The 25,482-nt window shown below is 49.7% G+C and overlaps 1 protein-coding gene across 4 annotated transcripts in view; it reads right to left on the reverse strand.

Moving 5' to 3' along the window:
* Nucleotides 1–25,482, reverse strand: part of EPS15L1 (epidermal growth factor receptor pathway substrate 15 like 1) — a 119,778-nt gene that overhangs the window by 20,999 nt on the left and 73,297 nt on the right. For 3 of the 4 annotated variants that reach the window (XR_003116882.1, XM_025367456.1, XM_025367455.1), the window contains exons 17-21: nucleotides 19,645–19,768; nucleotides 18,197–18,247; nucleotides 16,623–16,759; nucleotides 10,179–10,239; nucleotides 9,142–9,224 (exon numbers count right to left, since the gene is read on the reverse strand). Coding sequence is in view for 3 of the 4 variants with exons in the window: in XM_025367456.1 (XP_025223241.1) it covers nucleotides 9,142–9,224; nucleotides 10,179–10,239; nucleotides 16,623–16,759; nucleotides 18,197–18,247; nucleotides 19,645–19,768 (456 nt within the window). In the remaining variant the exon portion in view is untranslated. Of the gene's footprint in view, nucleotides 1–1,120; nucleotides 1,254–9,141; nucleotides 9,225–10,178; nucleotides 10,240–16,622; nucleotides 16,760–18,196; nucleotides 18,248–19,644; nucleotides 19,769–25,482 lie in introns of all 4 variants that reach the window. The other variant, XM_025367454.1, reaches the window with a different exon arrangement.

Below are 25,482 nucleotides of genomic sequence, written 5' to 3' on the forward strand. Positions count from 1 at the left end.
ACCTGCAATGACACCGGGGCTGCAAAGTGAGGCCAGTGGCGGATTCCAGGGGAGGGGCAAGTGCAGGCAGGAGGGTGAGCACTGCTTCCCTCGATGGAGCTGATGGAAAGGGTTCGGGGGCCACCCTGTCCAGGGAAGACGGGTAACAGAAGGCATGATCCTGGGAGTGTGTGGGTCTCCTGTGGCTGCCCACAATTCGACAGTGTGGGGAACACTGCCTGGAGGCTAGAGAATGGGAGGCATCCCAGACCGGGGCACAGACGGAATAGGCAATGACCGGGTAGATAAATGGATCAGGGAGCTGCAGCGACTCCTTCTGCCACTTGAAGCAACAGCTTTTTGTTTGAGAGTCTGGTCAACTGGCCGCCAGCCTACCTCTATCACATGAGAGAAATTCCAGGTTGAGTTAAAGGGCTTCAGAATCTTCAGGGGATCCTTGAGGGCCAAGGTTAGGAGACATTGGTAGCACCGGCCATGGGGAAGAGGGGCAGGGCCTGTAGGAAGCCCCCTCCTCAGAGCCATGCGTCTAGATGCCTGGGCGAGCTGGGGCGGAAGGGAGCCCCGAGCCATCCTGCCTCCTCACATCAGATGCCGCCAAGGACAATTTCCCGCTCCCTCCACTCTCAGTCCTGAAGCAGCTGGGAAGGGAGTGGACCAAGAAGTGACTCCTGCTGCCCTCACCCCCCAGAGGTCCTCCTTGAGCACAGACGGGGAGAAGGATGGAAGAGAAGAGGCCGGAATGGCCACAGGGCTGCCGGCCATGACTGGCTCCTAAAGTGTAGCCGGGGTGTCGGGGTGGCACTGACATGCTCGGGCAGAGGCTGCACAAAGCGCCCCCAGTCACAAGGGTGGCTCTAAGGCCAAGGCTTTGTGCACTCCAATACAGAGCCAGACGCCCAGGGGCCCACAGGACGGGGCGAGGGCCAGCAGGCGGGAGGCACACACCACGCACACATGGCGCTTGCGTGGACCTGGGCGGCTGGGCCGGGAGGACCCTCTTGCTCCCCACACAGGGTCCTGCGGCATCTGCTGCTACTCTGGGCTGGTGAGCAGGGGGGCCCTGGTCCCCCGCCATCCTGCACCGGCAGGCGGCGGCTGCGAGAGAAGAAAGCTTACTGACCGCTGGGCGGTTTAGGCCGTGGAGGAGCGGGTTTCTTCGGAGGCAGAGCAGGAGTGTCCTGTTTACTTTTAAAGGGGTCATCTGAGAATCCTGCCCCTCCCAAGGAGGAGGTGAAAGGGCCAGAAGGTGGGGGCTGTAAGAGAGGACACGAAAGAGAGGCAAAAATAGTTGTTAAAACAAAGGTGACGGATGTCCACTGAACAGACGCTCATGCTCCAAGGGCCCTGGCGAGGCCTCCTACCCTCCGGACTGCACATCACGACCTTGCTCGGACGTGGGGTCTCTCTCAAGCCCCGTGCTTTCCTCCACCCTCAACAGCAGGGGCCCTCTGGCCTATGGGTGATAAGCAGAGAGCAGTCCCATCCCTCCACGGGCTCCCAGCACCAAGGGCATCCCCAGCCACAAGGGGCACACTGGCTCTTTCCTGACTCCAGGACTTGGCACACAGGGTCCCTTGGGCCTCCTGCTTACATTTCAGAGACACGCCCCACCCTCACCTCTGTGCTGGCTGTGGTGCTTGGCGCATGCCCTGCTGTGCCGCCTCCCCACTGAGCTGGCTGGTGTGGTCACTACCTTCAGTTAGTGACGGGCAGCTCCAGGTGCTGGTTCAGCTGGCACCAGACCTTCCTCCTCCACGCCTCTGGGCTGCACACGAAGCACCCGAGGTGGGAGCGCACCCTCACATGCCCAGCCCACCCCCACTGGTCAGCACGCCCACACCGCCTCCACTGGGCTCTGACCACCTCTGGCCTGGACTCTCAGCCAGCCTCCATCACACCCATCCACATCCTCCACCCCACACCTGCTGCCTCAAACCCAAATCGGACCACATCCTCCAGCATAAAGAGTGAGACAGTCAGAGACAGTTATAACAATTGGATAGATGAATGGATGGTGGGTAGGTAGATGAATGGAATGGTAGCTGGATGAATGGATAGACATATATGTGGATTAATGGACGAATGAATGGCAGGTGGGTGGGTGGGTGGGTGGATGGATGGATGGATGGGCAGGCAGGTAGAGACAGGGAGGCAGGTGGGTGGTAGACAGGGAGGCAGGTAAGTGGCAATGTCTCGCAGGTAGGTGGGTAGGCACTTCCTACGGGGAAGCTCCAAGCTCTCATTAAGGTATGCAGGGACTCTATCACTGCCCCGGCCGCCTGAATTTCAGGCTCACCTCTGAAGTCACCCCTCCCTTCACAATGCCTCCTTAGTCCCCAGAACCCACTGCACCCCCAGCCGCTGACTCAGCCTCCTGTTTCCATGCTTTGCACACTCAGGTCTCCTGCTGGGGAGCTCGGCTCACCTCGTCCGCCAGGAACCCCTCTCCTTGCTCAGAGCCTGGCTGGACCCCACTTCCGTCCCTCAGAGCTCTCCCAGGGCTCTCCCTGGGGCCACTTCCTGCCACCCATGCCCGCACTGCTTACTGAGCCACAGAGACAGGCTTCCAGGCCTCTCCCACCTGGAGGGCAAGCATAGTCCCCTTCCAGGCGCCTGCTGCCTCCAGGCCTGTGATGAGCAGATATTAAGCGCTGCCACCTGGAGGGATGCTTGTCCCTCACTTGGAGCGCCGGTGCGGCACAAGGGAGCCAGGGTCTCCATCAGCCACAGAAGGGCTGGCGCATCTCAGGCATGTGAGGGAAGGGGCTGGGGTGTCCCAGGAGGGAGAAAATCACTTTCTATGGGCAGAAGATGGATGAGGAACCACTCTTACTAAAACAGAAAATAACTAAGTGTGTAATAAAATAGAAAATAACTACATTTTTACTAACAGAGGAAACACATTGTTACAAAAATGCAAAATAACTAGGAAATTATAGGACAAAGAGATAACATTGAGACAGGAAACAAAATGAACGGGCAGAAATAGGGGTAAAAATGGTCATGTGTTCCTGGCTGGGCGCAGTGGTTCACGCCTGTAATCCCAGGACCTTGGGAGGCCGAGGCAGGCGCATCACAAGGTCAGGAGATTGAGACCAGCCTGGCTAACACGGTGAAACCCCATTTCCACTAAAAATACAAAAAATTAGCTGGGCGAGGTGGTGGGTGCCTGTAGTCCCAGCAACTCGAGAGGCTGAGGCAGGAGAATGGGGCGAACCTGGGAGGCGGAGCTTGCAGTGAGCCGAGATCCCGCCACGGCACTCCAGCCTGGGCGACAGAGCGAGACTCCATCTCAAAAAAAAAAAAAAAATCATGTGTTCCTCCAAGAGCATAGAAAAGAAAGATCAGAGTGGGGCAGAGATGGAGGGAGGGGCCCGGGGTCTTTAACTTTCTCCCCAACAGGGCAGGCCTAGAGACAGAACAGGTCAAGAGCACAAAGGCACACTCCCAGGATTTCCCTCGAGAATCCGGATGCAACAGATCGCAGATGTGGGGGAAAAGGTCTAACACCACCTCCAGCACACGGTCCTAGAGGTATGGCCGCCTCTGCCTCCAATGTCTAGTCACACCGACGCAGCCGACTAAGGGTCCAGTGTCTAGTTATGCTGACACAGCCATCCAGGCCTTCAGCGTCTAGTCACACCAACGCAGCCGTCTAAGGCTCCAGTGTCTAGTCACACAGACGTGGCCATCTAAGGCTACAGCATCTGGTCACACCAAGGCAGCTGTCCAAGGCTCCAGCATCTGGTCACACAGATGTGGCCATCGAAGGCTCCAGCATCTAGTCACACAGACATGGCCATCTAAGGCTCCAGCATCTAGTCACACCAATGCAGGCGTCTAAGGCTCCAGCATCTAGTCACACCAGTGTGGCTGCCTAAGGCTCTAGCGTCTAGTAACACAGATAAGGCCATCTAAGGCTCCAGCATCTAGTCACACCAAAGTGGCCATCTAAGGCTCCAGTGTCTAGTCACACCAATGCAGCCATCTAAGGCTCCAGCATCTAGCCACACAGACGTGGCCACCTAAGGCTCTGGCATCTAAAACATAGACGTGGTCATTTAAGGCTCTAGCGTGTAGTCACACAGACATGGCTGTCTAAGACTCTAGTGTCTAGTCACGTAGATGCAGCCATCTAGGCTTCCAGCATCTAGTCACACCAATGCAGCCGTCTAAGGCTCTAGCATACAGTCACACAGACATGGCCGTCTAAGGCTTTAGCATCTAGTCACACAGACGCGGCCACCTAAGTCTCCAGTGCCTAGTCATGCAAAGGCAGCCATCTAGGCCTCTAGCATCTAGTCACACCAACACAGCCATCTAAGGCTCTAACATCTATTCATACAGACGGGGCCATGTAAGGCTCTAGCCACATCGATGTGACCATCTGAGGCTCTAGCATCCAGTCACACCAACGTGACCGTCTGAGGCTTTAGTGTCTAGTCACATCAATGTGGTGGTCTAAGGCTCTAGCAACTAGTCACACTGATGTGGTTGTCTAAGGCTGCAGTGTCCAGTCATACCAACGTGGCCATCTAAGGCTCTAGTGTCTAGTCACACCAACATGGCCGTCTAAGGCTCCAGGGTCTAGTCACACAGATGCAGCCATCTAAGGCTCTAGCATCCTGCCACACTGACGCAGCTATCTGAGGCTCTAGCTTCCAGTCACACCAATGCAGCCATCTGAGGCTCAGGTGTCTAGTCACACAGATGCAACTCTCTAGGTCTCTAGCATTTAGTTGCACAGACATGGCATTTAGGCCTCTGGAGTCTAGTCAGAGACGTGGCCACCTGTGTCTCTGGCAGCTAGTTATAGAGATGCAGTCATCTAGGCCTCTAGCATCTAGTTACAGAGATGCATCCTTCTGGGCCGCTCGCGTCCTGTCACAGACATGGCTGCCTTGGACCTTGTGTAGTCCTAGAGTCGAGGCTGCTCAGCCCAGTTAGAGCCACATCAGAGACAGAACAGGGAGGTGACCCCTCTAAGAGGCAGCCTACCCATTCCAGGTCCCCCTGACGAGGGCAGAGGCAGATGCCCTCAGGGAGGGGAAGGGGCCCCAAAGGCTCCTGCACAGATGACCCCGCCAGATCCCTTCCCTGGGCTTCACGCCGCCCTCTGGAGCCGCCCAGGCAGGAGACACTCGCTCTGTGCTGATCTTCTCACCTAATAGGCCCAGTTACCTGGCAGGGGGTCCCACAGTCAGCACCTCTGCCTTACACACAAGGAAACTGAGGCACACAAAGGAGGTGCAGCCTGCCCAAATCACACAGCAGGTCCAGGTCTGCAGCAGATCTGGGACTGCCACATCGTCTGCCTCTCAGGCTGGGGCCTCCAGACGCTGCCCTCAGCTGCCAAGGGCCACCCCAGTTGTAGGTCCAGGGCCTCATCCTGGGCAGAATGTTCTGCCCAGGCTGGAACCTCAACCCTGCCACCTACTCAACGCCCTGTGCCTCGGTTTCTTCATCTGTAAAATGGCAAGAGTGACAGAGCTCGGAGGGTTCCAGCAAGAAGGGAATGAGGTGACATGTGACAGGCATCCGTCCACCCACTGGCACTAGGTAAAGTTGGCACATGGACTACACGATAATGATCACACCAAGTACGAAGCCGCGACTGGAATCTGGGAATGCCCCACCTACTGCCCCACCTGTCCCCAGGCCTGTCCGAGACACGAGGGGCAGGGTTGGCTTGCGGCTTAGCTTTAAAATGGGCCATTTAGGATCGGCTGTTTGGGTAAGAATCGGGGAAAGAACACTGGCTCGTCTGTGGGTGCTTCTGCCATTCACGGAACACATCCCTGGGCCTAGGGCCCATGCAAGTCCCCCGCAGCCTGGGATGGGCAGGCGAGCAAGTCTAGATGGGAAGTGGTGTGACCGGCCGGGCCTTGTCCTCCCTAGACGTGTGCTGGCTTCTGGGCCACATCTCCAAACTCGGAGTGGAGCCTCGGTCCCAGTGGCTGCAGTGAGCCTTTCCACCCTCTGCGTCATGTAGTAAGACCTGGGCAAGTAAAACCACACTCAGCCTGGACATCCAAAGTTGTAAGACCTGGTGACACACTCAAATCAGAGCCGCCTGACCCTCGAGGCTGACTGGGGACACCTCGGGCCAAGCCGGCTTGGCGCCTCCCATGTGTGTTTAAACCCACGAGGCCAATCAGCAACTTGCGAGGCGACAGGCTTCCAATAAACGCCTGGCACTGCCTCCACAGTGAATCAGATCACTCCTAGCGCCAGAACGCCCGCGTCATTTCCGAATCCCAATTTTCATGACTTCAAGTTTCCCAAGAAGCCTCCTTGGGGACTCAACTCTTTCCTACTCAGGCAGCGGCTTCAAGGAAAGTTGCTATTTTTAGAAAGGTTTCAGTAAAGCTGTCAGGGGCTCTCTGGGCTCGGCAAGAGTGAAGTGTGCTTAAAATAAAAGGAAGACAGAAAAAGCTACTATGAAAACCAGCTCTAAGAGAAACACACGTTTGAGTTCACCAGTTGAAGAACTGCTTCAAAACAAAAGACTGAATTTTTAAACAGCAGCCCTAACATCAACGCACAGCTTTAAACGATTGAGAAGTTGCTAAAAATGGGCTGACGACTAACCCAATATTTCACAGATGGCTTTTTTTTTTTTTTTTTTTTCAGGGCAGGGGAGGGTGAAATAAGTTGGACTCTTGTTTTTATTCTCAAATGCTCCCTGGAAACATACTTTGGGGAGTCTGTTTTTAAAGCGAGCTGATGTCACGTAGGTTTGACACTGTCTAGAAAAATCTCTTCAGGTGAGGGTGGGGCCTCAACTAAGAGTGCAGGCCCGAAGAGCCTCCCAAAGGAAACTTCTAGAATTAGACTCAGGGCTGTGACTCTCCTCAGCAAAGCCACACAGAGGTAAGGTGCTTCAATTCAGGGACTTACAAAAGGGCCTCCCCGCCCTGCTCAGATGGGGAAAAGTTGATGATGGTTTGTTTTTTTTTAAAAAAAAAAAAAAACACCTTCTTGCCACTTTCATTTCCCTTAGCATTTTATTTATATCCACAATGTTGTTCTTGAAAAACAGAAAGGTAACCAAAAAGGAAAAACCGAGTTACAAGGTCAGGGTTGAGCTCAGAATGCGGCTGTACAAGTGTCATGAAGGCAGCTGACGGAACGGTGGAATCAAAACAAGATAGTATTGGAGACCCATTTTCCACAGCTCCGTCCAACTCTGTCCTAGCCTGGCACCGCCAATAGGAAGTGAGACCAGCTCTGAAATCACAGCTGCATGTGTGTGAAGAGCCCCTGGTTTCAGGGCCCAAGGACAGGCAGAGGGCGGTCATTAGACCCCGGCCCTAGTCCAGGTTCTGCTAGCTCCCCGCTCTCCACTCACAGTGAGAGGAGGAAGCCAGAGCCAGCCTCCCAAAGGAAGAGGAGTCCATATGCGACAACCAGAAACGACCAGGACCCCTGCCTTAGGGACTGCTGCCACCGTGTGGCCAACGTTTTCTGCTTTCGGGAGATGGTTTCCCGCCTGCCCAGGAGCCTGTGCAGCGGCCCCTAAATCTCCTTCCCCTGGTGCCCTCCTGGCCAGTCCCAAACCGTGTCACAGCGTGACATGTAAGGGATGGAGGCCTTCTCCGTGTGCTGGAAGGAAGGGGCGCCACACCAGGGCCTCTGGGCTCCCTCTGCCCAGGCTCATCTGTATAAACACACACCCTGCCTCGGTCAGAAGTGGGATTTGCTGCGTCGCCAGGGCACTCACACACGCGTCTTTGAAAACCTGAACAGAATCTCAAGTGCTTCTCGGAATCTGTGTTCTGTGATCACAAGTTGCGACCGCTACCAACCACAAGATGCCCAGAGACTTGTTTGCTCCACCAGCTGAGTGAACGTGGGGCAGCCCAGTCACACTGGCACCTGGGGCACCCGGGCATGGGGCCGGCGGGGTGGGGAGCCCCAGGGGGCCTCATGCCTGGGGCATGCATCTTCCAGGTACTCCTGGGGCTCCCTCCCCTCACCACCTTCAGGCTGATAGCAGCACCCACAGACACTGGGCCCAGCTGCTCCAGGGGACCCCCCCACCGGCCACCCCTTACCACCTGGGCCATGGGCTCTAGGAAGGGGGCTGTGTTCTGCTTGTGGCCACTGCCTCTTCCCGCAGCGTGGACGATGCCTGGGCCTCTGCAGGTGGAACGCGTGAGGAAAGCAGGCCCCTGCAGCCCCCCGAGGACAGAGCCCATCCACCCCTGCCTGGGGGCTACCAAGAAGGGACAGAGTGGATGCAGGTGTCAGGGACGGGGCACACCTCACCTGCTTTTCTTCATTCCTGCCAAAGAAACACGCTCCTGGCTCAAACAGGAGATATACAATTCACAAGGAAGCACAGTAGTGCCTCAGCCCCGGCCTCTTTCCCACTCACCATGGCCCCCATTTCCAACTTTCCAGCAGTTTCTTCTGGAAGGCACCTCAGTCGTAAGGGGCTTCTATTGTTATTTTTTGACTTGTCCATTCTGGACGTTCCCTGTTGAATTCTCTATGCTACCTTAAAGATTAGCTCCAGCCCCACTGCCAGCCCCTGGAGAAGCCCTACAGCTGTCTGGGACCAGAGTCACAGTGAGTTCAGGTCACCGTGTGGTGAGGGCCGGACGCAGACGGGTCCAGTCTGGTAACGAGTCTTGCTGCTGTCCTCCTTCAACAGTTCATTCCTCACCTGTGGATCTGTCTGCATTTATTCACGGAGCCTGGCCCTCACTTTTCAACACCCCTCGAAAGTTCTGTCACACGGGCAGCTCCGAAAACTCGCTGGCCCGCTTTCCCCAGATGCCTTGCACCTGCGAGTCTGCTGCCCATGGCCCTCTTGAGACGCCTGTGCCCAACGCCTTCTCGAGTTTCTACTTGGCCATGGCAATGACTTCACCATCTGAGACCCGATGGTCGTGAGACACCAGTGGGAGCCGGGGGAGCCCAGGGCACCTTTGCCACTGGGATGAGTCAGGGCTCACCCTGAGGGACTGAAGTGCATCGGATCACAGCCATGGGTGCTTTCCAGGCCTAACCTTGTATTTGAAAGGTGCCGGGGAGATACATACGTGACATGAACAATTACGCCTGGCAGCCCACACCATGACAAGAGGCACAAAGACACTAGCAGAGGCGCGGGAGCTCCGTGGAGGGCTTTACCTTGGACATCTGGCTGAAGTCGGCAAAGCCTTCAGCACTATTGAAGGACCCACTTCCGAAGGGATCTAAGGTTCCAAAGGGATCTGCAATCGGCACCAACAAAGTCAGAGTTACAGGTCTTTAAGAGACACACCTTCTGGGGTGGAGGGAAAATGCTAGATGGCTCCTGAACCAGGAGACTCAGGAAGGCTGCATTTATTCATTAGACACGCGTGTCTGCATGAAGGTCCCTCAGCAAGGCCTGCCTGTCCACGCTGGCGCGGTGAGACGGTTTCTCACTGCGACGACCGCTCTGGGAGAGCCAGCATCGTTCACGGTCATCGGAAGAATGACAAGTTGCTGTAGGGGCATGGCCCCTGGGTCCTGCTGGATCTCACTGGGTCAGGAGGGGAGGAGCAACTCCAGGGTGACCCGCCACCCACACGATTTATGCAGGGCGGTGTCTTTGGATAGAGGTTTTTGCTGTGTTTTCTCCTCTGACCTGGAAGGGATTTGCCTAGAGTACTGGATATACTCGCCTATGATCCGCCCCGCACAAGCTGCAGGACCAAGCAGGGCCTGTTCCCAAAAGAAAGGGGGTGTCCACCGATGCTCCCATTGCGTAAAGGCTCGAGCGTGCATCTGTGAGTTCTACACTGTGAGATGGGGTTCCTTCAAACACAGAACCCACAACACAGGCCAGTACCTGGGGTCAAATTTTGGATTTCTTTTAGGCAGAAAACCCAAAGATACAAACCAAAGATTTATAAGGAGGAGTGAGTAACAGTAGTTAATATCACTGGTGCTATTACTGAATTCCTACTGCGAAAATTCCCTTCTAGAAAGATGCCAGCGCGTGCCGTGCCTGGGAAGAGGAGCAGCAGGGGATGCTTGTTTTGGCCTAATGGGCTCAGGCCAGGATCTGGGTGCCACTGACTAATGACACAAACACAGAGGCCACACTGGCTTTGGGAGTGAAAGTGTTAACTGGGCGGGGAGGGGAGGCTCTGCTACTGCCCGAGGAATAGTCAGGAAGGAAAATAAGCCATGGGTCTCACCTGATCCTTTTGAGGAGACACTGGAGGATGAAAAGGGATCACTGGATTCAAAGGGGTCGAGCTGAGTGAAAGGAGAGAGGAAAGAGTAAAAAGCAGTTCATTTGTTCCATCACCCATTCATTCAACCAGACTTTCCTGACGTCGAAGTACAACATCCAGTGCCACGCCGGAGGGAAAGTGGAATGATTAAAACTCAACCCAGGCAGAGTAAAATCGCAACAGATCAATCCTCCTGCATATAGCACCTATCGACCTGGACAGAATACCCCCAAAATTACAAATACAAAAAGCAGTGGCCTGAAGGCTGGGAAGTGAACAAGGCAGGGAGAAGACTTTGGAAGAGAATTTGAATGTGGCAGAAGAACACAGCAGGAGGCTGAGTTTCCACTCCGCCAGCTACAGCAGGAGAGCACAATGCGGGTGCCTAAGATTCTGGTAGAATCTGAACACCGGAGGATGGAGCCCAGAGACAACCACTCCCGGGAAAAGGGAGGGGAATCAGGACGGAGGGGCAGAGATGTAAGCCCTGAACTTCATGATCCACTCTCCCTCTGTCTCAGGCTGGTCCCTGCCCATGCAAGCCTGGGGGGACTCAAGGCAGCCTGCAGCTGAGGCCACAAGAACTGAGCCGGGATTGGAGCTTCTGCCATCTGCTGGAGAGTGTCTGCAGTGTGAGTGCCACCAAGTTAACTGCCTGCTGAAACAAATCCATTCCTGCTCTTTGGAGAAAACAGACTACAGTCTGGACACAGAACACTCACTATGCATCAGATACATTTCTAAACATACAAAGAATTGGAAAAATGTGACCAATTCTCACCAGAAAAGACAATCAGCATAGCCAATCTCAAAATAACCCAAATGGTGGAACTCTGAGACAGGGACAACGTAAAACGGTGATTATAACTGTGCTAAATGAGGAAAAGGAAAATACACTTAAAATGAATGAAAAGACAGGCGACCTTAGCAGAGAAACAGAAAGTATACAAAAGAAACAAATGAAAGTTCCGGAAATGAAAAAGTGTATCTACAATAAAAACTTCATCGCTGGGGGCAGTGGATCACCCGAGGTCAGGAGTTCAAGACCAGCCTGGACAACGTGGCAAAACCCCGTCTCTACTAAAAATACAAAAATTAGCCACGTGGGCGAGGCACAATAGCTCACACCTGTAATTCCAGCACTTTGGGAGGCCAAGGCAAGTGGATCACCTGAGGTCAGGAGTTCGAGATCAGCCTGGCCAACATGGTAAAACCTGTTTCTACTAAAAATACAAAAAATTAGCCGGGTGTGGTGGTGGACACCTGTAATCCCAGCTACTTGGGAGGCCGAGGCAAGAGAATTGCTTGAACCCAGGAGGCAGAGGTTGCAGTGAGCCGAGATTATACCATTGTACTCCAGCCTGGGCAACAACAGTGAAACTCCGTCTCAAAAGTAAATAAATAAATAAGCCAGGCTTAGTGGTGCATGCCTGTAATCCCAGCTACTCAGGAGGCTGAGGCAGGAGAATGGCTTGAACCTGGGAGGTGGAGGTTGCAGTGAGCTGAGATTACCCCACTGCACTCCAGCCTGGGCGAAAGAGCAAGACTCTGTCTCAAACAAACAAACACACACTCCATTAGGTTAGCTAAATAACCAGTAATAAAAGAAAGAGTAGGTAAAGTTGAAAACAGAGCAGTAGAAATTACTCAATCTGAAGAAAAAGGAGAAAAAAGAATGAAAAGATAAATAAATAGAGCCTCAGGAACCTGTGGGACAATAACAAAGGGTCTAACATCCATGTAACTGGAATCCCAGAAAGAGAGGGGAGAGAAAATGGGGCAGAAAAAACAAATTAGGAGAACTGACAGCTGAAAGCTTACCAAATTTGTTTTGTTGTTGTTGTTTTGAGACGGAGTCTCACTCTGTCACCTAGGCTGGAGTGCAGTGGCGCAATCTCGGCTCACTGCAACCTCTGATTCCTGGGTTCAAGCGATTCTCCTGCCTCAGCCTCCCAAGTAGCTGGGATTACAAGTGTGCACCACCACGCCTGGCTAATTTTTGTACTTTTAGTAGAGATGGGGTTTCACCACATTGGCCAGGATGGTCTTGAACACCTGGCCTCAAGTGATCCACCCGCCTTAGCCTCCCAAAGTGCTGGGATTACAGGAATGAGCCACTGAACCCAGCAATGAAAACTTACCAAATTTGTTGAAAAGCATAATTTACAGATTGAAGAAGCTGAGCAAAGCCTAAACAGTATAAACACCAAGAAAACTACACCCAGAAACTTCAAAAACTACTGAAAACCAAAGATAAAGAGAGAATCTTGAAAGTAGCCAGAGAAAAACCATCTATTACATACAGGATAACAATGAAAGAATACTCCTCTCCACCGGGCGCGATGGCTCACACCTGTAATCCCAGCACTTTGGGAGGCTGAGGCGGGTGGATCACGAGGTCAGGAGATCGAGACTATCCTGGCTAACATGGTAAAACCCTGTCTCTACTAAAAATAAAATAAATTAGGTAGGCATGGTGATGGGCGCCTATAGTCCCAGCTACTTGGGAGGCTGAGGCAGCAGAATGGCGTGAACCCGGGAGGTGGAGCTTGCAGTTAGCTGAGATTGCGTCACTGCACTCCAGCCTGGGCGACAGAGCAAGACTCTGTCTCAAAAAAAAAAAAAAAAAAAAAAAACAAAAAAAAAAAACCTCCTCTCATCAAGGACAATGGAAGCTGGAAGGCAGTGGAAAAACACGCTAAAAGTGCTAAACGAACAAACAAAAGCCCAACAACCTACATCAAATGCAACATCCTTCAAGAATGACAACAGGCCTGGCACAGTGGCTCATGCCTGTAATTGTAGCACTTTGGGAGGATGACACGGGCAGATCACTTGAGTTCAGGAGGTCAAGACCAGCCTGGCCAACATGGTGAAACTCCGTCTTACTAAAAATACAAAAATTAGCCAGAAATCCCTTGAACCTGGGAGGCAGAGGTTGCAAAAAAAAAAGAGTAACAGCCAGGTACAGTGACTCAAGCCTGTGATCCCAGCACTTTGGAGGGGCTGAGGCAGGAGGATTGCTTGAGCCTAGGAGTTTGAGACCAGCCTGACCAACATATAGAGATCCAATCTCTACAAAAAATAAAAAATTAGCTGGGTGTGGAGGTACATGCCTGTGGTCCCAGCAACTTGGGAGGCTTAGGTGGGAGAACTGCTTGAGCCCAGGAGGTTGAGGCTGCAGTGAGCCAAGATCACACCATTGCACTTCAGCCTGAGCAACAGAGTTAGACTCTGTTTCAAAAATAAAAACAAAAAAGTGACAATACAGTCGATTTGCACTATAAGAAGTGCTAAAGAAAGTTCTTTAGGCTGAAGGAAAATGATAATGGAGGGAAATCCACTCTTCAGAAAGAAATGAAGAGTATCAGAAATGGTACATATTTGGGTAAAACTAAATGACTACTTTTTTCCTTTTTCTTTAAAATAACCACAATGGATTAATGCAAAAATTATAAGGGTCTTATGGAGTTTCTAATGTATTTAGATGTATGATATTCACATGACGGCTATAACATAAGACATGCTGGCTGCAAGGGTGGGTGGACAAATGGTTGAAATTTTCTACATTTTACATGAGATAATACAATAGTAACCTCAAGTAGACTATGAAAAGTTTTTTCTTTTTTTTTTTTTTTTTTTTTTTTTGAGACGGAGTCTCGCTCTGTCACCCAGGCTGGAGTGCAGTGGCCGGATCTCAGCTCACTGCAAGCTCCGCCTCCCAGGTTTACACCATTCTCCTGCCTCAGCCTCCCAAGTAGCTGGGACTGCAGGCGCCCACCACCTCACCCGGCTAGTTTTTTGTATTTTTTAGTAGAGACGGGGTTTCACGGGGTTAGCCAGGATGGTCTCGATCTCCTGACCTTGTGATCCGCCCGTCTCGGCCTCCCAAAGTGCTGGGATTACAGGCTTGAGCCACCGCACCCGGCCAGACTATGAAAAGTTAAAACTGTACACGGTATTTCCTAAGCAACCTCTAAACAATCATTAAAAGAGGTATGATTAAAATAATAAAAGGCCAATAGATAGAATTCCAAAAAACATTCAAACAATCCAAAAGAAGGCAGAAAACAAAACATGGGATAAAAAGCAAGCAAATAATAAAATAGTAGACTTAAACCATATCAATAATTACATTAAATGTTCATGGACTAAACATTCCATTTACAAGGCAGGGACTTCTGACTGGATAAAAAAAAAAAGCAAGTCGCAACACTACACTAGTTACAAAAGACATCTATCAGTTTTAAAGACCCAGGTAAGTTGAAAGTAAATGGTTGAAAAATGATATATCATATAGTGAATAACATGAGGAGAATGAAGTGATAAAACAGACTTCAAGACAAAGAACATCACCAGAGATCAAATGGGAACCTTTTATAATGATAAAAAGGTTATTGTGTCAGGAAGACACAACAATCATAAACATCTATGCACCTGACAGAGCTTCAAAATACACAAAGCAAAACTTGATCAAATTAAAGTGCAGTATGAACAATTCCACAATCATAGGAGAACGTTTAACACCTCTCTCTCAGCCATTGGTAGAACTAAAAAAGGAACAAACAATGAAGACACACATAATCTGAACACTATCAGGAAGCTCAACCTCGCTGCCATTTGTAGAACATTACACCCAACAACTAGATACACATTCTTCTCAAGTGTACATGGTTTGTTCACCAACATAGGCCATAAACAGCAACCCTTGATAAATGTGAAGGTATTGAAAACATACCGAAAATGTTCTCTAATAACAAATTGAATTAAAAATCAATAATAATAGTATTATAATAGACCTAGGAGAAGAAGCCAAGTATCTGGAAATGAAACAACACACTTTTAAGTAATCCATGGGTAAACAGAATTCACAAGGGAAACTGGGAAACATCTCAAAACTGAATGGCAATGAAGAGACAAAGTACTCAAATATATGAAATACAGGTAAAGTAGTGCTTGCGGGAAATACGTTGCTTTAAATTTATACAGACGCTCCTTGACTTACCATGGAGTTACGTCCTGATAAACCTATTGTAAGTTGAAAATATCTTAAGTCGAAAATGTACTTAATATCCCAATAAACCCATCATAAAGCAAAAAATCAGAAGTTGAACCAACATAAATCCAGACACTCCTCGACTTATGATGGGACTGCATCTCAATAAAACTACTGTAAAATCAAAAAACTGTAAGTTGAACCATCGTAACTCAGGGACCGCCTGTACTAGAAAATGAAGTCTAAAATCAATGAATGAAGGTTGGAGCTTAAGACATTAGAAGAGCAAGGTAAACCCCAAATAAACAGGAGTAAGGAAATGGAAAAAATAGAAATAGAAAAGAGAAAATCAATGAAATAGAAAACAAGCAGTAGAGAAAAATGAAGCCAAAAGTTGGTTATGGAAAAGGTATGGAGAAGGTCAATGAAACTGGTAAACAGATCACCTATACCAGGAATGCTACAGGTCTTAAGGACGTTAAAAAGGGGCCAATAAGAAAACACTGCAAATGAATCGTTGCCTTCAAAGAGCTCCAAGCGCTAAAGACCAAAAGGTCCACAGGGAGTGAGGGAGGTGGGCACCAGGGCAGCAGGAGCCCTGAGGAGGAGGGATAAGTGCTCGTCTCTGAGCAGGCCCTGGGCCTGGGTTGCAGCCTAGAAAACAGAAAAAGGCTATGAAGCAAGCTCACTCCATCATTAAAATCCTTTCCTCCATCACCAGAGACTGCTTTTTTTTGTTTTGTTTTAAAATCCAAGTTGACAGCTATTTAACCCAATCTCTTAGGCATAATGTGCGAAACGCCCGGTGTCTGCCACGCCTGGGGATGGAAGCACAGGTGTGCTAGAGTTGGAAACTGGAGGGTCAGAGTTGGCTGATGCTCTCAGGAGACAACACCAGGCAAGGCAGTCGGGCTGAGACGCCTGCACTTACTCCTGCCGTGACAGGGGCACCCACCAAGGTGACTCTAAGGTCCCCACCAGTGCTGTGTGTTACAAGGACCGTGTGGGGTGGCCGGGTCCGTGCGAGTATGTGGTGCTTGTTTGATTTAGTCTTTTTTGGGAGATGAAGGGGCAGTGGAGGCAGATGACTAGAGTTGAGGGGTGGGGATGGGGATAGAGGAGTAAGAACTGTGGGTGACATCCTCCTTGCCCTGACGTGGGGCCACTGGACAGTTGACTGAACCTTGGGGCTCACAGGTGAGTCACTGCAGTGACTAGGCCAGACAGCTCCCTCATTCAGCAGGAATGCAATCAGCCTGGGATACCAGCTCCCAGAGAACAGGCACCAAGGCCCATACTCGCAGGCACCACGTACACTCCACGAAGGGAAGGAGGGCTTCGGGAAGTGCCACCCTCACACACACAGAGCAGGCGTGCGGCTCTCCCAGGCAACGTCCCACCCCACTCACCTTCAAAGGTAAGGAAGGGTTTTTCGTGAATGGGTCCGAGGTAAATGGGTCATTCTTTGTCTGTTTCTTGAAGAAGTCGTCGGTGGCAGAGCCACGGAAGGGGTCACTTTCTTTGAAAGGGTCCCCTCCAAATGGATCTAGAAGGAAAAATGCCCCGTGAGTAAACATTATACCGAGTGAAAGAACCCAGGCATAAAAGGACACACCACAGAATGATGCCGTTTACATGGAATTCTAGAAAGGGAAGAATGCTAGTGATGGAAAATAGGGCAGTGGTGCCCAGGGCAGCCTGGGGAGAGGGTGGAGGGTGACAACAAACAGGCCTCAGGAATGACCGAAGTGTTCTCAAATCTCACACAACTGTGCATATTTGTTGAAACTCATCTTGTTACATAATAAAATAGGTGAATTTTGTTCTGTGTACGTTATACCACTCAATAAAATTGACTTTAAAAATAATAATATCCTGGCCAGGCATGGTGGCTCATGTCTGTAATCCCAACCCTCCAATCACTTTAGGAGACTGAGATAGGAGGACCATTTGAGGCCAGGAGTTCAAGACCAGCATGGGCAACACAGAGAGACCCCTGCTTGTAAAAATAAAAAAATAAAAAATTAGCCAGGTGTGGTGGCACGTGCCTGTAGCACCAGCTACTAAGGAGGCTGAGGCAGAAAGGCTGCTTGAGCCCAGGAGGTCAAGGCTGTAGTGAGCTATAATTGCACCACTGCACTCCAGCCTGGGCAACAGAGTAAAACCCTGTCTCTAAATAAATAATAATATATCCTGCAGGAAATGGATATAATAATAATAATAATAAACAATGCAGGTAAATCCATAGAGACAGAAAATAGATTAGTGGGTGCCAGGGGTCGGGGGAGGGAACAGGGAGTGACTGCTGATGGGGATGGGGTCTCCTTTTGGGGGGATGAGAATGTTGTGGAACTAGGTGAAGGCAGGTGATCACTGCACAGCACTGTGAGTGTGCTCAATACCACTGAAATGGATGCTTTAAAATAGTGACTTTTACGTTATATAAATTTCGCCTGAAAAAAATAAATTGGTCAGGCATGGTGGCTCACGCCTGTCATCCCAGCACTTTGGGAGACCAAGGCAGGCAGATCACTTGAGGACAAGAGTTCGAGATGAGCCTGGACAACATGGTGAAACCCCGTCTCTACTAAAAATACAAAAATTAGCTGGGCATGGTGGAGGGCGCCCATAGTCCTAGCTACTCAGGAGGCAGGGGTTGCAGTGAGCCAAGATCACGCCACTGTACTCCAGCCTGGGTAGCAGAGCAAGACTCCGTCTCAAAAAATAAAATAAATAAATAAATTAGCAGGCAATGTGATCCCACCACACTCCAGGGTGGGGTGCAGCAGTGACTGGACCTAGGGAGGGAGCCACCTCCAGAAGGGAACGGGACCGAGGATGGGTGTGACATGGACGGACGGCCATCCTTCCCAGTTACATGGCTTCCACCCCGGTGTGTGTGGACACAAGTCCCGCCACGTGAAACTTCTGAGCCAGGACTGGACACAGTCTAAAGACTGGTCCAGGAAACACTGAACTTTACCTGTTGAAGTTGTCTGCTGTTCTGCAAAGGGGTCATTCTGGAACGGGTCGCCTGGGTGGGAGAGGAGAGAAATGCTTATTAGCTTTAGGGCACAGGACGCAGGCTGGGCCCTTGAACACAGCCACCCACCTGCCAGGCCTTTCATTGCCTTCTACTCCTCCAATGTAGGGAGAGAATGTTATTTCCTTCTCCTGCCCTCGATAGAAATAATGTTATTTCTATCCACCTGCCCTCGAAACCTTGGCAAATCAAAGAGGGGGACCTGGAGGAGGCAGCTGTTTCTGGCTGGAATGTTTAAGATGAGAAGGAAGGTACTGGTGGCTGTCCCACACAGGTTGGAGTAGGGGAAGACACAGAGCGGGCTAGAATCCACTCCTCTCTTCCCATGCCGGGTTTCCTTTATCCCATCTGCCTGCCACCTCCCTGGGTAAGAGGACACAGGACTCTGGGCTGTCCCTCACTTCACCACCAGCCCTGCAGCAATGAGGCGGTGGCACCCCTGGGCGTCAGGGGCTGCTGGATTCGCCTCTCAGACCTGGCAGGCTTCAACTCCAAGCTGAAGCTCAAACTTCCACTGTTCTCTCCCCACCTCAGTGTTTTTCTCAGAAATGTACAGAGAGCCTTCCTCCTGGAAATACTGTTTTGCTCTGAAACATGGAGATAAATTAGGACATCTTGTTTCCGGAATTCTTAGTTATTCTTGATTCAGGTGTGGCTCTGGATAGACTCCTAAAATTATCCAGACCTTACGTTTATGTAGGAACCCATGGTTTGCCAGGTACTTTCATGATCATTACTAGCTCTGATTATTTTATCAACCCTGTGAGGTGAGCAAGGAGCAAATTTATTAACCTGCTGAGGGATGAGGAAATTGAAGTACTGAAGAGTTGAAGGGGACTGGCCAAGCTGCTTTCAAATGTGGGTCTTGTGGTGAGCTTGGAACGCTTCCCACTGTGTCTCGATGCCTTGGCTCTCTGGTTAACAGGGTGAGATAAGAAGCTTAAAAGGCATTCCTGCCGGGCGCGGTGGCTCACACCTGTAATCCCAGCACTTTGTGGGGCTGAGGCGGCTGGATCACCTGAGGTCAAGAGTTCGAGACCAGCCTGGGCAACACGGTGAAACCCCGACTCTACTAAAAATACAAAAATTAGCCGGGTGGGGTGATGGGCGCCTGTAATCCCAGCTACTCGGGAGGCTGAGGCAGGAGAATTGTTTGAACCCAGGAGGCGGAGGTTGCAGTGAGCCGAGATTGCGCCACTGCACTCCAGCCTGGGTGACAGCGAGAGTTCGTCTCCAAACAAAACAAAACAAAACAAAACAAAAAGGCGTTCCTTTCCCCCTCCATTTCAGACTGTGGCATGTCCTTACTTTTCTAGCCCTTCAACCATTCTAAATTTGACAGAAAACACACAGTATTTCAATGAGAAAGTGGGTAGCAAGTGAGATACCTTTGAAGGGATCAGCTCCTTTAAATGGGTCAGATTTGAAGGGGTCTTCTGTCTGGAAAGGATCCGGATGCAGCTCTTGCGTGTTGTTGCTAAATAACAAGGCTTTATTTTTGAAAGGATCATCCTATAATTTTGTGAAGAAACAGGACAAGGATTTGATTATTTCTGAGTTAAAGCAAAGGACGGAATTCCATACTTAACTCACATTTCCACTTTGAGTAGCATGACCCTAAAAAGAAAGATTCAGCCAGGAGTTCGAGACTGGCCTGGGCAACATAGCAAAAGCCCATCTCTATAAAAACAAAAATTTAAAAATGTGGCCAGGCGCGGGCTCACGCCTGTAATCCCAGCACTCTGGGAGGCCAAAGCGGGCGGATCACCTGAGGTCAGGAGTTCAAGACCAGCCTGGCCAACATGGTGAAACCCTGTCTTTACTAAAAATACAAAAACTTAGCTGGGGGTGGTGGCAGGCACCTGTAATTGCAGCTACTTGGGAGGCTGACGCAGGAGAACTGCTTGAACCCAGGAGGCGGAGGTTGCAGTGAGCTGAGATTGCGCCATTGCACTCCAGCCTGGGTGACAGAGTAAGTGAGATTCTGCCTCAAAAAAAAAAAAAAAAAAAAAAACCAGGTATGGTGGCATGTACCCATAGTCCCAGCTACTTGGGAGGCTGACTCACGAGATTGCTTGAACCCAGGAGGTGGAGGTTACAGTGAGCTATGATTGTGCCACTGCACTCCAGCCACAACAATGCAAGACCCTGTATCTTTAAAAAAATAAAGATCACTGAAGAAATATGAACTGGAGTGAATAATAATGTTCAATACTGGTTCATTGGTCGTGACGAATGTACTGTATGTGATGTGACTAACAGGAGGAACCAGGTGTGGGATATAGAGGAACTATGCACTATCTTGCAGTTTTTCTTTTTCTGAAACAGGGTCTCACTCTGTTGTCCAGGTTGGAGTGCAGTTGCATGCTCATGGCTTACTCCAGCCTTGACCATTTGGGCTCAAGTGATCCTCCCACATTGGTCTCCTGAGTAGCCGGGACTACAGGCGTGCACCACCAAGCCTGGCTAATTTTTATATTTTTTGTAGAAATGAAGTATCTCACTATGTTGCCAGGGCTGGTTTTGAACTCGTGAGCTCAGCTGATCCTCTCACCTCAGCCTCCAAGTGTGCTGGGATTATAGGCATGAGCCACCACACCTGGCCTATCTTTGCAATTTTTTCATAAATCTAAAAACTATTCTAAAATAAAAGTTCATTAAAAAATCATTGAGTGGAAGCAACTTCAATGTCCATCGATGAATGAATGGATAAACGAAATGGAAAAACAAAATTTTTTTCTGAGTCAGAAAAAAATAATGAATTTGGAAATGTCATCAAGAAAACTGTAAAGAGCCACACAACAGAATCTGATCCAGCCTTCAAAAGGAAGCAAATTCTGACACATGCTCCAACATGGAAGAACCTTGAGGACAGGACGCTGAGTGAAATAACAGTCACAAAACGATGCACAAGGTATGACTCCTCTTCTATGAGGACCACAGAGCCATCACGTTCACAGTGACAAAGTAGAACAGTGGTTGCCAGGGGCTGTGGGTAGGGGGTTGGGGAGTGGGTATTTCATGGGGATGAAAACGTTCTAGAGCTGGGTTCCACAACAATGTGAATATACCTAACACTACCGAACTGTAAACTTAAAGACAGTGAAGATGGTCAAGTTTATGTCTTTTTTTTTTTTTTTTTTTCAGACAGAGTTTCACTCTTGTCACCCAGGCTGGAATGCAGTGGCACAATATTGGCTCACTGCAACCTCTACCTCCCAGGTTAAAGTGATACTCCTACCTCAACCTCCCGAGTAGCTGGGATTACAGGCGCACGCCACCATGCCCAGCTAATTTTTGTATTTTTAGTAGAGACGGGGTTTCACCATATTGAGCAGGCCAGTATTGAACTCCTGACCTCAAGTGATCCACCAGCCTCGGCCTCCCAAAGTGCTGAGATTACAGGTGTGAGCCACCATGCCCGGCCGTTTATGTCTATTTTACCTGAAATTTAAACAATATTTTTTTAACCACTGAGTCAGAAAAAAAAATACATTTGGAAATGCCATCAAGAAAACCGCAAAGAGTCACTCAACGACAGCAGCACAGGCCTCATTTCAAAGGTGTGACCTTCCTCAATCATCCTTTTCTCGGTGAGTATGTGCCTAGGTGGGTATTTGAGAAAATGGAGTTTTCATACCAAGAAACATGCTGGTTGTTTCTGTGCTATGAGGAAATAAGTACTCATGCAGTTAGAATTACTAGAGCATACACAACGCTTTGCATTTTTTTTAAAGGTGTGTATTTCTAGAAACAAACAGGTTCATTTAAACAAGAAGAAAAAAATATTTACTTTTGAAGAGCACATTTTTGTAGTGGGAAGTAGCCTGAAAAGGGTGGGTTTGTCATATACACGGGAACAATGCAGTTGGTTTAAATAAGGACTCTGTTTTAGTTAATAAAGACACACCCTCAGTGAAAACATGAATGTTTCACTGTGATATTAAAAAAACAGCACAACACCCTCACTGAATTTGGCACACACACTGGCATCCCTGCGTGGGGCTCACACACCAGTCCAGTATTCCAACCGACCAAAACAAAATCATTAAAAAGCTGGGGCTTCCACGAAAATAGGGACAAATGGTTTGGGGCAATGACATCAAAGGTTCAAAAGAAAGTTTCCTGGCAAGGCTGCCACCACTCTGGGGCAGCCAACTTAGAGGTGCAGGACAATTCTGAGAGGTACAGAGGTAAGACGAGCCACTGGTCCAGGCTGTGAATGAGTGAATTAGTGTGAGTGCTTCTTCCTCAGTCCCCGCTTCGGGAGAATGCACCCACATCCCTGCCATCTGATGAACATGGAATGGTTTTTCTTACCTGGGAAACATTAGCTGGAGCCTCCGACCACAGGGTTTTCCCAAGGTGGGGAAACTAAGCCAGGTTCTTAGACAAGTTAAGTACAGATGTCCACAAGCACCGCAGCTGGAGACAGTGCCGAGTGGATGTCAGGTGCTGACCACCACAAGACACACACGCCCAGCGAGCGTCTGATGGGGTTCTCGGACGCAGATAAAGATGGAGAAGTCCTACTCTAAGGAAGCCAGGAGGCCCACGTGGAAACTCCGCCTCTCACACTGCTCCATGGAAGGAGGAATGTATTTGTTCCAGAAGAAAGAGAGGGATCATGACCTGGATAAAGCAGTGAGTTAAGAATGCCAGTCTTGCCGGGCGCGGTGGCTCAAGCCTGTAATCCCAGCACTTTGGGAGGCCGAGACGGGCGGATCACGAGGTCAGGAGATCGAGACCATCCTGGCTAACACAGTGAAACCCCGTCTCTACTAAAAATACAAAAACTTAGCCGGGCGAGGTGGCGGGCGCCTGTAGTCCCAGCTACTCGGGAGGCTGAGGCAGGAGAATGGCGTAAACCCGGGAGGTGGAGCTTGCAGTGAGCTGAGATCCGGCCACTGCACTCCAGCCTGGGTGACAGAGCGAGACTCCGTCTCAAAAAAAAAAAAAAAAAAAAAAAAAAGAATGCCAGTCTGACCTCAGAATGAAAGCTTCTATTTAGTTTGTTTGTTTTTAAAGGTAGGATCTCACTGTGCTGCCCAGGCTGGAGGGCAATGGCTATTCACAGGTGCGATCCCACTACTGATCAGCATGGGAGTTTTGACCTGCTCCGTTTCTGATCAGGGCAGGTTTACCTCTCCTTAGGCGACTGGTGGTCCCCTGCTCCCAGAAGGTACCGTACTGATGACTAACTTAGTGTAGACACCCAATGAGCACAGCACACTACAGCCCGGAACTCCCGGGCTCAAGGATCCTCCTGTCTCAGCCTCCCAAGTAGCTGGGCCTACAGGCACTCGCCACCATGCCTGGCTCTATTTAGTTTTTCATTGGCATTTATTTATAAGGTTTTCTTTTTTCAGTGTTTTCAGTCATCACTTGGAAGACTTCCAAATAACAGTTAACAATGGCAGAAAAGAGACTTAAGGTTCTGGGAACGCAGGTTGCAAGCCCCCTGCACTGATAGTCAGGCCTGCAATCCCTTTCTCAGGAGTCACTGGCCTGAAACCACAATCACTCCTTCCCCTTCTAAGGGGAAGCCTGAGACCCCAGCAGGATTCAGGAGGTCAGGGTACCTAAAGGTGGTTTTGATTCCATTGCACAGAATCAGAGTGGGAAATGGGATTTCCCTGTTACAAAGATACCATCAATTCTACCCCCTGCAGACCACCTACCAAGGAGAAAAGACCCATCTGCCAACTTGGGGGACACGAATACAGCAGACAAAGGCCAGGATGAATGACACGGCCCTTCGCAGAGATGTAGTATCTTGAACAAGTTCAGCAACCAGTGTGAAGTAGTGCCCTTCTTAGGAAATACACATGGTAACTCTGAAAGGGGGCTCAATAAGCTTCTGTGACATTCCTGCCTTTAGAGGAGTGCCGGGCAGCAGGGGTATGCTGGGAATCAGTTCTCTCAGAAAAAAAGCCCTGGTTTAGAGCTTCTGCCAATTCCTGTGGTATAAACAGTCTCACCGTGGTTGATTTCAAGTTTCCAAGCAACCAGCTCACAAGTTCCTGTTTTTTTGTTTTTTGGGGTTTTTTTTTTAAAGAGATTGAGTCTCGCTGTGTCACCCAGGCTGGAGTGCAGTGGCACACACCTGGCCTCAAGCAATCCTCCCACCTCAGCCTCCCAAAGGACTGGGATTACAGGTGTGAGCCACTGTGCCCGGCCAGTTTCTATTTAATAATCGGTTCTGGAAAGTCAATAAAAACTGGCTCCAGCATGCCACTGGGGCTGGATGTGACAGATGATCCAACCTTTCTTAATCTGTCCTCAGTAAGGCCTAAGTCTGGGATGACTTATTAGCTTCTCTCTACAAGTTCATTGGATGGTGAGCAAGAGGCCAATATTCTCATAATCAGATGAGAGACAAGAAATAAATATGGTTTTAAGAACCCTGACTTTGGCGGGGTGCCGTGGCTCACGCCTCTAATCCCAGCATTTGGGGAGGCCGAGGCGGGCGGATTGCCTGAGGTCGGGAGTTTGAGATCAGCCTGGGCAACACTGCAAAACCTCATCTCTACTAAAAACACAAAAATGAGCTGGGCGTGGTGGCACGTGCCTGTAATCTCTGCTACTTGGGAGGCTGAGGCAGGAGAATCACTTGGACCCAGGAGGCTGAGGTTGCAGTGAGCTGAGATCGTGCCACTGCACTCCAGTCTGGGAGACAGAGTAGAGACACTCAGTCTCAAAAAAAAAAACAAACAAAAAACCCTGACTTTTGAGATAAAGTCACACTGCGTGAGTTTCACATGGAATTTGGTAACTTGAGTAGAACTGTCCAAACATAGGAAGTTTCAGATGTACCACTGTGGATACACTATTCTCAGGGACTTAAAATCCCCAACTTCAACTCACAAGGGAGAACTAAGGCACCTCTCCCTCGGCTCTGAAGCAGTCTTGAAGTGTTCAGGAGTAAACAAAAATCTCTCTTCCAAGTATTTATTAAGAAATAGAAACAAGTCAGAAAAATGCTTTAAAAACTGTATTTGTACAACAAGATAAAGACAGTTTTTCTTTCGGACGCCGGTTGCAAATTTCCATGTAACATATCTTATATCTACATTCCCAAAGTAATTGTCTCTCATGTAACCTTTGCCCTGCCCAGAAGATGAACAAAAATAACAAGAAAGGTAAAAATCTGTCTTTGGAGTTGGGGGAATCACTGGCCTCTTGCAAACTGCCACTTCACTGCCAACTTTTATCCAAGAAAACCG

The sequence above is a fragment of the Theropithecus gelada genome, chromosome 19, assembly GCF_003255815.1.
Source record: "Theropithecus gelada isolate Dixy chromosome 19, Tgel_1.0, whole genome shotgun sequence".
Lineage (NCBI taxonomy): Eukaryota > Metazoa > Chordata > Mammalia > Primates > Cercopithecidae > Theropithecus > Theropithecus gelada.